The 13280-nt window shown below is 41.5% G+C and overlaps 1 protein-coding gene across 3 annotated transcripts in view; it reads right to left on the reverse strand.

The window, feature by feature from the left end:
• The window catches only part of trabd2a (TraB domain containing 2A), a 67864-nt gene that overhangs the window by 30117 nt on the left and 24467 nt on the right, over positions 1–13280 (reverse strand). For all 3 annotated transcript variants that reach the window (XM_061699227.1, XM_061699226.1, XM_061699228.1), the window contains exons 3-4: positions 7083–7229; positions 6467–6641 (exon numbers count right to left, since the gene is read on the reverse strand). In XM_061699227.1, the coding sequence (XP_061555211.1) occupies positions 6467–6641; positions 7083–7229 (322 nt within the window). The remainder of the gene's footprint in view (positions 1–6466; positions 6642–7082; positions 7230–13280) is intronic.

Here is a 13280-nt window from a genome sequence, read left to right on the forward strand (position 1 = left end):
CAAGATGTGCTCAAGTCCGTACATTGGTAGATTGGAAACTGTCACTTCCTTGCTACAATGGGTCTGGAAAGTGAAACTGTCTTGCAGTTTCTCTTCACGTGCCCATCCATCCGTTTTCAAGTGTGAACGCTCTGGCAAATTCTAGTTTGTTGTATGTTTTATTTAATTCGCGATTTACGTCATTTTCAACCCGGTTCTCAAGGGTTGGCTTGTTGACTCCCTGTGCTAGTTTGGCACACCACAGAATGGGAGGTAAGCAAAAGTACCATTCAAAATTCATGAAATATGTCGAAGAGTTAACTGAAAAAAGATTTGTGATTTCGGAGAGGCAATGATTTATTCTCGTGCGTGGCACGCCCGCAGACAAACTGAGGAACGGCGTCTTTTAGAGCAGTGCTTCTAAACTCTTCTCAACTTGATTGGTTTACATGTATTACCTAAATGGGAGTCTCAGACAAATAGTTATTGTAATTATGACCTACTGCATAAGCATACTGTAGGTTAGTGATAGAGCACAGGATGTTACCACTGCTGTATTCGTGGTGAACCAAGGACCCTGTTTACAGTGACATGTTTTAGGTGACTTGACTTTTAATATTATTTTGACAGGCATGCATCAGAAATTTTATTACGTGGAGTGGAACATTCATTCATTTGTAATTGGTAAGCCTTGAGTTCCCACACAGCGCATACGTAAGGGCCTAAAAAGAAGAGCTCACGCCCAGGAAATAAGTGACATTTTGTGGCTTTAGTTTGTGCAATTGGGAAATATAATTGTACTCTATTCAATTTTGTACATGCAATTGGCATGTTCATGCTCAGTTCCTTAATAAGGTGCTCTGAAAGGCACTTTTAACATGTAAGCACACGTAGTTATGTTTAGAAATACAGGTATATGTTTCTCAAGGCTATTTTTAACGATATATATTTTTTAATAATTACGATAAAAGTTGGTCACAGCTTGGCAACAATAGGAAAACGTAGGTCTACAGTTGAGAATGACTGTTTTAAAGTGGAGTATTTAGTGTTTGAAACTTGAAAAAGTAATTATAATTCGAGGGGAACGTGTGTTAAAAAAAAAAAAAAATTCAAGATAAGAACGAATATACAACAGAGATGTGTCTCCATTAGAGGAGTTAACTTGTGGAGCGACTGCGATATTGAACTGAAAACATGCAGCTCCCTTACTCTGTTTAAAAGGATATTGAAGAAAAAGTTGGCAGATTACCTTACATGGACCTATTATTCTCAGACACCTAGAGGAGTATACTGTATACGAATAGCTTCCTATTTCATTGTTATTATTTAAGTCAAATTATTATATTTTTTATTTAACTTCTTCCTACTCCTATTCAACAAGTACATCTGTATCAAAGGAAAAGTCTTCTATTTGAGGATGTACGATATCATTACCAAGGATCATTTTCCAAACATCGGAGTTCATTTTAATGTTGGGCAATACAGTCTTGAGAACAATTGAGACGAAAAACAAAAGCAGTTATGACTACAAGATGACATGAATGTGAAATGCAAGTGAGTTTTAGAAAAAAAAAAAATAATAATTCACAGCCTGAGATCGTGGTGGTCGGAGTCATGGTCGCAGATAACTGATAAGAACTGTCTGTCAAACTGATTGTAATAGGGAAGTTGAGTAAACCGGCATAATGAGCTCCATTGTGGGGGGGGGGGGGGGGGGGGGGGGGGCGTGTGTCCGTGCGTGTGTGTCCTTTGACCCCTCCAGAGATAATTAAGGACACATTTTACCCTAGTCTGTCTTCAGTGTGGCTTTGGGGGCTGCGGTATATGCATGCATGCGTGTGTGTGTGTGTGTGTGCATGTGTGTGAGAGCGTGCGAAAGAGCGAATGCACCCAAATGTCCCTCATCCAGTTCCTTGTCCACACTGACCTGAGCTGCCCTCCATTTGTCTAAAACTAGTGCTTCTGGGCTGATTGGTCGTATCACTTTCACTCACCAGCTTGAAAGACACACACACACACACACGCAGGCACTCATGCCCACACATTTTGAGGCCAAACCCTTGTAAAGGTGCATCCTTGGGGACTTGTCATGAAATGTACTCTTGGAGGGGTATGTGTGTGTGTGTGCGTGCGTGTGTGTGTGTGTCTGCTTTTGCTCAGCTGTTTCCTGCCAGGAGCCTGTGAAGGCCTCTCTCTTACTCTCCGACTCTGTTTAAAGCTGCTTTTTTCGACTATGAAATGACCTAGTGAGAAACTCTGGCTGTGGACGATGTCATCAGGAGGGGAAAAAGTGACAGCAAAATGGATGACACTAAAATCTGATCCTCCCCACCAAACGCACACCATCGTTAGAACAAAACAACATGTTGAAACGTTCTTTCCACTGCCTTCCAGTGTTTGGGTACTTTCTAATTGGCTTTTAAGTGTAAAATGTTCAAGCACAATTTAATTTAATGTTGAATAAACATGACTTTTACACATCTGATGTTTTTTTCCCCATGTCTTTTTAGACTTTGTGAATGCAGCCTTTCATAATGCTTATTTCCGTGAGAGGCCACAATGATTTATTATGTACCATATATCCTCTAATATACACCACTCCTATACACATCTCTTTCCGATAAATTAATAATACTCTCTGCAGTTGAGTAAATTAACACCCGAGACCACTATTTAAGAAAATATAGTTAAGACCAAAATGATTTATACCCTCAACACTTTTTTATTCATGAAATGGTTATTTTATCTTTAAATGACACAAGAATGTGGCAAAAGACCAAAATATGTTGCGTTAAGATATAATGGAATATCTCCATTTTCATAGTTGTTTTTTTAAACAGTTTTTATATTCTTGATCCTATCCAACAATTACAGTATGAGAAGACACAATCTTTTGCACACTGAGTTCACATTTGGATTTCTAAAACTTTGCAGAGTCCAAAACTGGTCTTTGGTTATTTTTTATTGGGTCACCAAATGTCAAAATGCTGGAAGCTATGTTATTGATCAGCAAGCAGGCATTCAAATTCTTGTCAAAGGGCATTTTGAACCATCTTTGTTGTACCTGATACGTCTTCTGTGTTCTTTATCATTACTTAATAAAGTAGGGGTTGAACAGAGTCGCCGACTTTACTTCTCTGCATCGATTAGGGGTGTCAAACTCAAATTCACGGTGGGCCAAAATAAAAAATTGGGACAATGTCACGGGCCAAACTCAATATTTAATGAAAAATCATTGCGATGTGCATGTTTCCCTTTTCTGCAGAAATGTAGCGTTAAGGTTTATCATTGACAACAAACTTAAATTTTGCTTAAACACTGAATCTGGAATAAACAAACTTTAACATTATAAACATGCAAAACCAAATTTTTGATAAAAGACATCAGTGGTATTTGTTTGTTGTTTTGTATTTAAATAGATATGAATTCTTCTGTCTCGCTATCTTCTATTTATCTATCTCCAACTACCTTTATTTTTGATGCAAGTCTTTTTTCAAAGGCCAACAACAACAAAAATAAGAGGGTCCTTCAATAAAAATCCAAACCTCAAACTATTAACAGTCCCTGCCTAGGAGTCGATAAAGGGCATTAAAGAAAACATTAATTCAATTATGTTATATTCTTTGTTACAGCCGCGTTGCTCCGCACACGACAAACTGGTCTGTCTTTTACTTCAGTGAACAGATAATCTGCCTCCCACCTGTCTTGGAAGTTAACTGTTTTCAATCTTTCGTTTGGCCATTTTTGGGAAGGGGAAGTGTAAATTTGCTCGAGGAGACTGGTAGCATAGTTTCTAACGACTGCAACAGAAAGGGAAGGGGCGCTCGGCGGTCTAGACTGATGGGCCAACACACTAGCAAAGCATTCTGCGATTTGTAATATTAGTGGCGCATGTGCTATATACTGGCAGGCCAGCTCCAATACACATTTAATATGGTCTTGCGGGCCAAATATAATTACGGGCCCGAGTTTGACATACCGTATTTTCACGACCATAAGGCGCAGTCTCAGTTACGGGGGTTTTTCTGTATTTAACACATACATATTGGGCGCAGGCATGGTAAAAAATACGCTAGCTTAAAACATACGGTAGCATGCATGCATGCTAAAACATACGCTCGCATACGTTTTTAAAAAGGCAACGGGAGCATAACTGAGTTCGGTTGTACTTTATTGAAGTATTTAACAATGTACTCACGTTATTTTTTGATCAATCCTCATCCACAAATCCATCAAAGTCCTCATCTTCTGTATCCGAAATGAACACCTGGGCAAGTTCTCCATCAAACATTCCGGGTTCACTCTTGTCATTGTCGGAGTCAGTCTCGTTGCCGGGGGGCTGTTCAGCAATGATGCCGGCGTTTTCCTGCTTCCTCCACTTGCGAACCACGGATTCGTTGATTTCGAATTCTCTTGTTCCTCCGCGTAACTAATAGCATGCAGTTTAAACTGTGCTTCGTAAGCGTGTCTCTTCGTAGATGTCATTTTCGAGGGTCCTTAGCCAAACCGATGTTTTGCACAATGCACATACCGGCACTATATACCTACTGGGGGCGTGACTTTAGCGTCCTCTTTCATGTGCACCCTTCCCCCTTTAACGTTTGCATGCTGTCGTCAGTCACGTCCGCCTTTCCTCTATATAAGCAGCGTGTCAGCAGGAAATGCTCCCAGTCAGTCAAGCGGAGCGCTCATCACACAACAACATTTTCAGATTTTGGAACTCGGTGCACACCTAAGCCGCTCCGCATTATAAGTCCCCCCATCCATTTTGGAGAAAATTTAAGACTTTTAAGTGCGCCTTATGGTCTTGAAAATACGGTATATGGCATAGATGTTTGGAGCTTGAAGTGGACTAATCACATGTTTTTGACATCTCATATTCCATTAAGACAATTTACAGAGGACTTTGGACTTGCCACCCTGCTACTGTCGCTGGCAAAAGATAATCCACCAGACCATGATGCGCTATGTAGAAGCGAAATATCCCGCCAACAAAGCGACACTGTCTTTATACATCTGTGCTGGTCCGATAGTAAAAAAAAAAAAAAAAAAGGTGGTGTCAATGACAATAGCTGTTAGCCTCATTAGCTTCGGCTATTCCGATCGTTGCTACTCTTTAAAGATGGAAAGTGAAGCGCCGTCTTCATCGCCAAAATATTATGCCCAATAAATGCATGGACAACTGTGCTAAGGGGAACTTTAGTCATCATAAAAGTTGAATGCTACAACACGCACCAACATCACGATACTTGTCGCTTAGAATTCACATTACGACACTGACGTCAGTGTAGCAACAGCCATGTGCTACAAGGATGTGGAAACATTTTACCAAAAATGAGACCAGGCGCATGGTCACTTGCAAAATTTGCAAGTCTATCCCAAAAAAAATTGGAAATGAAATGGAAACAGTAAAACAGAGAATTGCTTAATTTCTTTGAGGAACACAAGATCGGCTCGTTGAGGAGAAACATGCGCAGGGCTCCCACTAATTACAACAACTACATTCAGCGTAATGCTGAAGCCTGAAAACCTGCCTTAGTAAATGATTACAACCCTGCCTTGTCCACTTCACTAGGAAGGCTCACTGCTTTTGCAACCAAAGCAGCAAGACTCCTGACAGGACAAAGGCTGTCGATCCTAGATACACATCAGCCAATCAAGAAACACGGACACACAAACACAAACTTCGGCTGTTATCTTCTGTCTTTATCCACCCTGCCTCACATCTTGTGTCTTATCAGACTTAACAGCTTGTTGCGTAGTTACACAGGAATTCAGAGTATTAAATTGACATTTCTGAAACCTTGCAAAAGACTTCAAACAGCCAACGAGAAAACACACAGTTCTGTTTGGGCCCCAAGCTGTTAAAAAGGATGGTTTATTGGAGCTTCTGCTCTCTAGAAAGATAAAAAAAAGTTGGGATTTATTTGGGCCCTAAATCTATATGGAACGTCCTCTGTTGGTCAGTGGTTTAATCAGAGAGGGGTGTGCAACACTCCATAAATAATCCATAAAAGTTCACAATAATCCTGTGGCTATTTAGTATTTTGGTGGATTTTTTGCCCCCATCTGTTAACAGTTGATGATTAACTAAAGAAAAAAATATTTGACTTATCAACTATTGTTATGAAGGAAGGTAAAAAAAAAAAAAGACCCCAACCACCAAATCCTGCATTCCAGGAAGAAGGCATCTTGTTTTTTTTAAACAGCCAATAGAAAAGCAACTTTGATTTTCTGACCTGCATTGGGAAGTCACGAGAGTCTGTTCGTTCTTGTCAAACCAGTGTAAATGACGCACCCTGCCCTCACTGAGACGGAATAACAATAATGACAGGCCCCACAGACTGAGATGCACTAAAAGAGTGCATAAACTATCGATCTGTTTATTGTTTATTATTATTGAGGGTGTACCTGTAAATATTTCACAACATAGTCCGGCGTTAAGTTACCAGTAAAATGTGGGCACAACAGCACAAATCACACCAACCTGCTCCAAAGGCAAAGAAGAAGCTCTTGTCTGTATGCTCTTCTAGCAGGGCTTTCACCCTTTTCCCCATTCGCTCATTCCTCTTGTAGATGAGTTCCTGTCTGAAGTAGCGGTCTATTTCCTGGGCAGTCACCTGCTCGCTGGGCGGCAGCGTTACATTATTGAAGTTTGGGACCTGCGATTGACGAGGTATTGGTTAAAGACATTTCTTAAGATGCAAGTGGAGCAGAATTGATAGTGTTGCACTCACTTCTGAAATTAACAGAGGATAAAATTCCCCCAAAAATTATGCTCAGAAAGAGTGGCTGAATTGTGACTTCAGAAGGAGATGGGGGCGTCAATGAGGAGGTTTGGTGGGATGGAAAGTCGGGCACAGGGGTTAAGGGTTACTACAAAAGGTCAAGGGCCGTGTCATTGCAACACTCCATGGGGGAAAAGGGTCAAAATGACTCTTAGCCCATTAACTAGAGGGAAAGCAGCTGATAAGATCTGAACAGAGAACCTTGATCTGCACCAAACTTCTTTCTTGGTCCATACCCATCCACTTCACAACAAAGGTTGATGACCTCATAGCTAACATGCAAGCAACTTACTTTGTTAAGGAAATAAGACTCACCTGTGAGGTGTCATGGTTGAAGATGATGGAGTTGAGGTCTCCGCAATTGTAGTGCCTGATGAGGTCTTCCGTTGTGTACGGAACCTGAAGGCTACCAGCTCTTAAAGACTCCTGCTGTAGTAAAGTCTGGTTGAGAGCAAAGATCACCTAAAATGAGAGGAAGAAAAACTATATTTTTAGCTAGTGGAAAAACTGAGTTAAGCAAGTACAGTATACTTCAAGTAAAAGAGAGTACACGCATGCCAAACTTTTAGAATATGTGAGATCCCACTCATGACCAGGAAAAGAAATCTGCAAGTATACGCTTACTGTTCTTACACAAACACAGCACACTAATAAACATTAACAAGACCTATGCCATTGTTAATTAATGTGACTGCAAAACTCCCAATTTTGTGGGGCCATTGTATGGCAGGCTACATAATCTTTAATGTGTTGATATAATAACAGTTATAATTTCATATGGTGGTAAATCATGGCCTATTCTGGAAAAAACTATAAAAACGGAGTAAACTTCAATACAGTACAACGTTTGTGTTGAAAACCAGTGAGGTTGTATTATTTGGAATTTGACCAAGAGTCCCAGCAGAACATGCATCAAAAGTCTTACCTCACATCAGTGACTGAGCATCAGAGGATTGAATCTGTGTGTGCTTTGCTTTCTCTTTGGCTTTCTGTGGCGTTTTTATGACACTTTTAATCCAATAAAAGGACTAGCCTCTTCAAGGGGTGTTAAGAGAAGAACGAGAAGCAAAAAGAATATACACCTTACGTGAAGTGCACCCACTTTACGTTAAAAGTTATTTCAAAATCCAAACAAATCACAAATGTCAGTGATTCCATTGTACTGTAGTTTCATTAGATTCTGATAATGATCATGGGAGTCAGTTCCAGACATGTCATGGCAATCCAAATCCCCAAAACATTATTCAACATTCTATGAGAACCATAGCAAAGATAACAAAAATGATGACCTGCTAGTGATCGATAGAGGTTAACCAAATCTGGAGAATTATGCACCAAGAGCCAGGAATGAAAACCCACTTTATACCCTTGATAATATCTTTGGCATTTTAAGTGACAGTAAAAAAGGTGATTCCCCATAAACCCTGAAGATTTACTTAAGAACTCCTTAAGACGAGAGAGGCAGTTTGTCCTGCGAGTGCCTCTAAGCTCTATTGCTGCCGAGATTCTGCTTTTGTGTGAGCATGAAATCGGCCAGTGTTTGGTGAGAGGACCCTGGGGAGCCTGCCGCCTATGATCAGCGCTACGGGGAAATGCACACGCATACACGCACACAAAACCAGGCACACACTGAAGGTCCGTGGGTGTGGGCTCCGGCCCCCTGTCATAGAAAGACCGAAACCACCACTCACCTCTGCGCATGGTCTCTGATCTCATCACCGCCACACACACTCAACAAAGAACAGGAAAGTGAAGTTGGTGGGAATGGCTCTTCAAAGTGAAGATGTGTGTTGACAGCTGTGGAATTAAGTCGATGTGCCCACAATATGAATGAATGCTTATGTAATTCACTGTGCATACCCTTACTCCAAGCAGGCCGACCCAAGCGTCTGTTTTTTTTCATGTTTTGGCCTCTAAGGTCCTCCGATGACACTTTTCCCTCTCGGTCGCCCAATTGTGGGAGCCTCGGTATAGTGGGAGCCTCGGTATAGTGGCGTAGAAGAGGGTAGCATGCCTTCTTGTCAGGGGACAAAGAACCCCTCCATCACCCTGTCCTCTCCTCTCCTTTGCGCTCCCTCCAGCTTTCATCAGCCGCGCATCAAAGTGGCGCTCTGCATATGAAAAGGGCCCCCGTCTTTATGCCACGCAAATTAGCCTATCGCCACCCCTCCCCGATTTCATTTCACAAAAACACCCTCACATCTGTGCCACGGCCGTGAAGGAAGGCCCTCATCTGCAGCGTCTCCACTCTTTTTCTCAGCTCTCTCCTCTTTTCTCCACTTGCCGTGCCTTTCAGCCCCTTAAATTATGGCTGTGAAGGGAGAAAGAGGGCGGCAAGAGGTGGTAAGAGGGGGGCTCAGTCTTGGCCAGATAAAAAGGGTGGCAGCTAAAAACGGGGAGGTTTTGAGAAAGAGTCAGATGCAGAGGACGCAAACAAACATGAAAGTGAAGACGGATACAGAATCAGAAAGAAAACCCTAACGAATGATGTCTTTGTTTCTGCCACTAATTCTTTTACTTGTTTTGGAGCACTCTGGGTCAGTGGGTGCACTTTCCCACTCCCGCTCCTTTCATCAGGTCCCCCCGTTCCTTCTTCTCATCCACGGCTGCCCCCAGCCCGCCCGGGCCCCTCCAGCATGCACACACACAGACACACCCCTTGCTGATATCAAAGCAAACGGAGCCAATGAAAGTCAATAATTGTCCATTGTCATGGAAATGATCCCTCTTGTTGCGATTGAGTGGGGTGCGAGTGTGCATGCCCAGCAAACATTATCACAGTCGGATTCCCACGTGTAGATTTGGAGTGTTCAGCGGTTAAGAAAAATCCAAAAAAAGGACTCTTCCCACTCTCTGGAGTGTTATGATTTACATGTTCTTGAGGAGAGGTTAGCTTCAGGGTAGTTGGCAAATTATGATAACATTCGGTTCATTAATTTGGACATAGGACCTTCTGTTAGCTTTGAGTATAGAGTTCAAAGCTCTTTTCTGACATCATTAACTTTATTCATTCTTACCATTTTATGTTCTTTAATCTCAAGATCTACAGCCTTTCTCAACCTTTGATTAGGCCTCCGCAAACGTTGGCTATTAGATGAAATAAAGCACTGAAGAATCTTTTGCACCATTTTCTCCGGTTATTCTGTTCAGGGTCATGTGTGAGCTAGAACCTATCCCATCAGACTTGGGATACACCCTGGACTGATCACCAGTTAATCAGGCCTACCTATAGACAAATATGCAAATTCCACACCAAAAGGTCAGAGGCAGTGTCAACCAAGTGCTCCACCGTGCCACCTAGTGTTGCACCATAGATGACAAATGTTTTCCAATAGGAAGAGGTGGGGTACCCCTTAGAGTGGACGCCAGCCAATCACAGGGTTCCGCCAATACCGAGTAGCAATGCTGTGCCAGTGTGTTTGTTACAAATGGTTTTGGACTGGTTTTGCATTCCTACTTACATGCCAACTGGAGTACTCCGTTAGGCCCTAGATCAGACAAGTTAATGCAGTGGATTTCTCTCGTCGTTATGTTTTAGAAAGGTATGCCCTTCATTTCTTTGACAAAGCATGACAAAAAACATGGTCAAAGAGGAAAAATACTGCAGAATACTGCCCTTTCACCTGTCGCTGAAAGGGCTTCGGTCCATGGTCCAAAGATAGACTGAAAACTGATGGATGGACTCTCTTTGGAGATGTACATGCTCAGCGAGAACACAATAATAATTTGTTTCTTGAGGAGGAGAGGATCCCTGTCATCTCCCTTGATTAACGGTTAATAAATCCAGTTGAAAGTATTAAGCAGTCGAGGAATGGCAAAAACAACTACACTATCAAGAGTCATAGCTATTATTAGTTTTTAGATATCACTCTGCCTTGCGCTTGACATTTGAAGATTGAAGAAGAGGAACACTGGCTGACATACATTTTCATTTTCCATTTTCAACACCGCTTATCCTGGTTAGGGTCGCGGGACGCTGGAGCCTATCCCAGCTGACTTCGGGCGAAAGACGGACTACATCCTTAACTGGTCGCCAGTCAGTCGCAGGACCCATATAGACACGAACAACCATTCGCACTCACATTCACACCGTCACTGAGTGGGAACTGAACCCACGCTGCCTGCACCAAAGTCAGGCGAGTGTACCACTACACCATCAGTGACTGGCTGACATTCAATTATATCAATAATACATGAAGATCAGTTCACATCATTAGAAAATATATCGCACTGGTGGTAATAATAAATCTGAGGTAAACAGAATTAAAGAAAAATGTTTTTATGGTAAAGCCTCACGCAAATGGAAGTGTTTGTTTTAGTTAGTTAGTTAGTTAGTTATAAGATATTTTTGAATTGCATTTTAATAAGATCAGCACGTGCATGAGTGTTGTTTTTGTGTGTTCGCCTAAGTGTTCGTCTCACAATAACTTTATTAACATTCCAATCCGACACAAATGATAGGGAAATGTGGCCCCTGGATTTTCTCGGTAAGGTAGAGTGGAACGTGTGAATGGGTAAATAGACACAATGTTCATACAAACAAAAACACAGTGAGCTTTGGCCATTTCCCAACGACAAATGAAGACCGTTTGACACCTCTTGATTTCCTTCTGATTCTAATCTTATCAGAATCAGTGTAACACAACCCAAGGGTAAGGAAAGTATGCAACAAGCCATCATTTTTATAAGAAATCACAAGAGCAAGAAATTACTTAAATTAGGTTACAGAAAAAACAAGCTCTCAGCAATATCAGATAAGGATAACATCTCGATAAAGACTGTATTTTGGATCCCGAGGTACCACTGCGTGATGTTATCAGTAAATGGTTGGTTGGGTCACTCAGCCCTCAACTATGATATCAGAAACTAAGTAATGGGCCAAGGGGTTGCAAAGCAGTCGTTTAGAGAATTATTTTTGATAATTGGTAATCCTACATCAGCACCTGGTTTACCCATTAGAATTCGAACACATCTACAAAAGGAAATGTAGTCATTACATTCATATATACCACAAATATTGTGACTCTTAATTAAGAAATCACTCAACCAATCTATAAGGGCTAGCCTTTGCTATCACTGCATTTTGGGGGATTCCTAATCCTTCCTCGACTTTTTGGACAATTCTTTTCATGTCTTTGTACCAACTGTTTGAAGAAGGCCCCTTTCCAGCATTGTTGAATGAACGTTGTGGCAGAACTTGATAAGACCTATCCTCAGCCCAATCAACCACCTTTGAGATGAACTAGGACAGAAATTGTGAACCTGACAATGCAACATATAGAATATCATAGTGGGGTTCTTTTAAACGACTGAGTAAACCAAGAACCCCTTGTACTTTTCATGGAGTCCTATGTTTACTCAGTATTCAGTCTTTGTCATTAAAAAAAAAATCCACTTTGAGCTTCTATGTGTTGTGGAATGGCCATCAGAATCAATAGTGCTGTCAGATCTCAACTTTAACTATAATAGCATTAGGACTGTTTCTTTAATTAATCAGATTTCAAATTCGTCCTCCAAAGGCAGCTGGGTGGCTCGCAATGATTTTGGCGTTTTCGATCAAGCTAAGTTGCAAAACTAGTAAACCATGTCTGTAGTGATCTGCACACATTAATACTGTACATTTAATCAACAGCATCGCAAGTGATTATGATGTGCTATATTTTCTTTTCTTGTTTTTTTGGCAAAATATTGATTCTCAACTGCTCCAGATGATTTATGTGGCACAGTTGTGTGTTTTTATATTGCATTTTTGTGATCGTGATTGGCCCAAGCAGCAAAAGCACTGCTCGCTGATACATGATACTTTAAAGACGGAGTAGGCTATTTAGTTTTATAAATTGTTGGAAGTTACTCATGAAGGGTATTCCTCTGTTTTGAATTATTTTGACAATCCTCTCCGTATGCAAAAAAAAAAAGATATTTTATTAGCTCACCGTCACGTAGCCATATCCCAAACAGCCCGTGCTTTATTTTTAGTTCCTAAAAAGTTTATCAATCATACTCATGTCTGCAGTTTCCACACTGATGATGTCGTGGGTGGATATGTGGTCTACCATGAGCTATAGCTCCTCATTTATTATGGTTTGTAGACGGATGACTGTGTCAAGAGAAGCTAATGGCTATCACGCTCCAAGTTTCATTCAGCAGCTTTTTAACTGACACTGTGCATTCACACACATAAATCTATCGCCACGGCGCAAGCGAGCTTTGGCTTTCTCAGCGAAACCCCGGCTTTTAAACACTCACCCGCATATAAACACACACACTTGTCTGTTTAAGTTAGCTATACTGTTTCCACACTTTAGCCTCCATCCTTTCTAATCGTCCTGCCTTCCTCGCCTCCCCCTCTACTCTCACTAACACGTTCACACAGTCATTTCATTCCTCCCCTCCTCATCCCCGCTTTGATGGAGCACGTTCCCTCTCCTCCCTCTCCTCATTCGCCTCTTTCCATCCATCTCTCCCTCGCTCCCTTCCTCTATGCTTTGATCCTAAACATCCCCTCTATCAGCC

This window comes from Phycodurus eques, chromosome 15 (assembly GCF_024500275.1).
Source record: "Phycodurus eques isolate BA_2022a chromosome 15, UOR_Pequ_1.1, whole genome shotgun sequence".
In the NCBI taxonomy this organism is placed as follows: domain Eukaryota; kingdom Metazoa; phylum Chordata; class Actinopteri; order Syngnathiformes; family Syngnathidae; genus Phycodurus; species Phycodurus eques.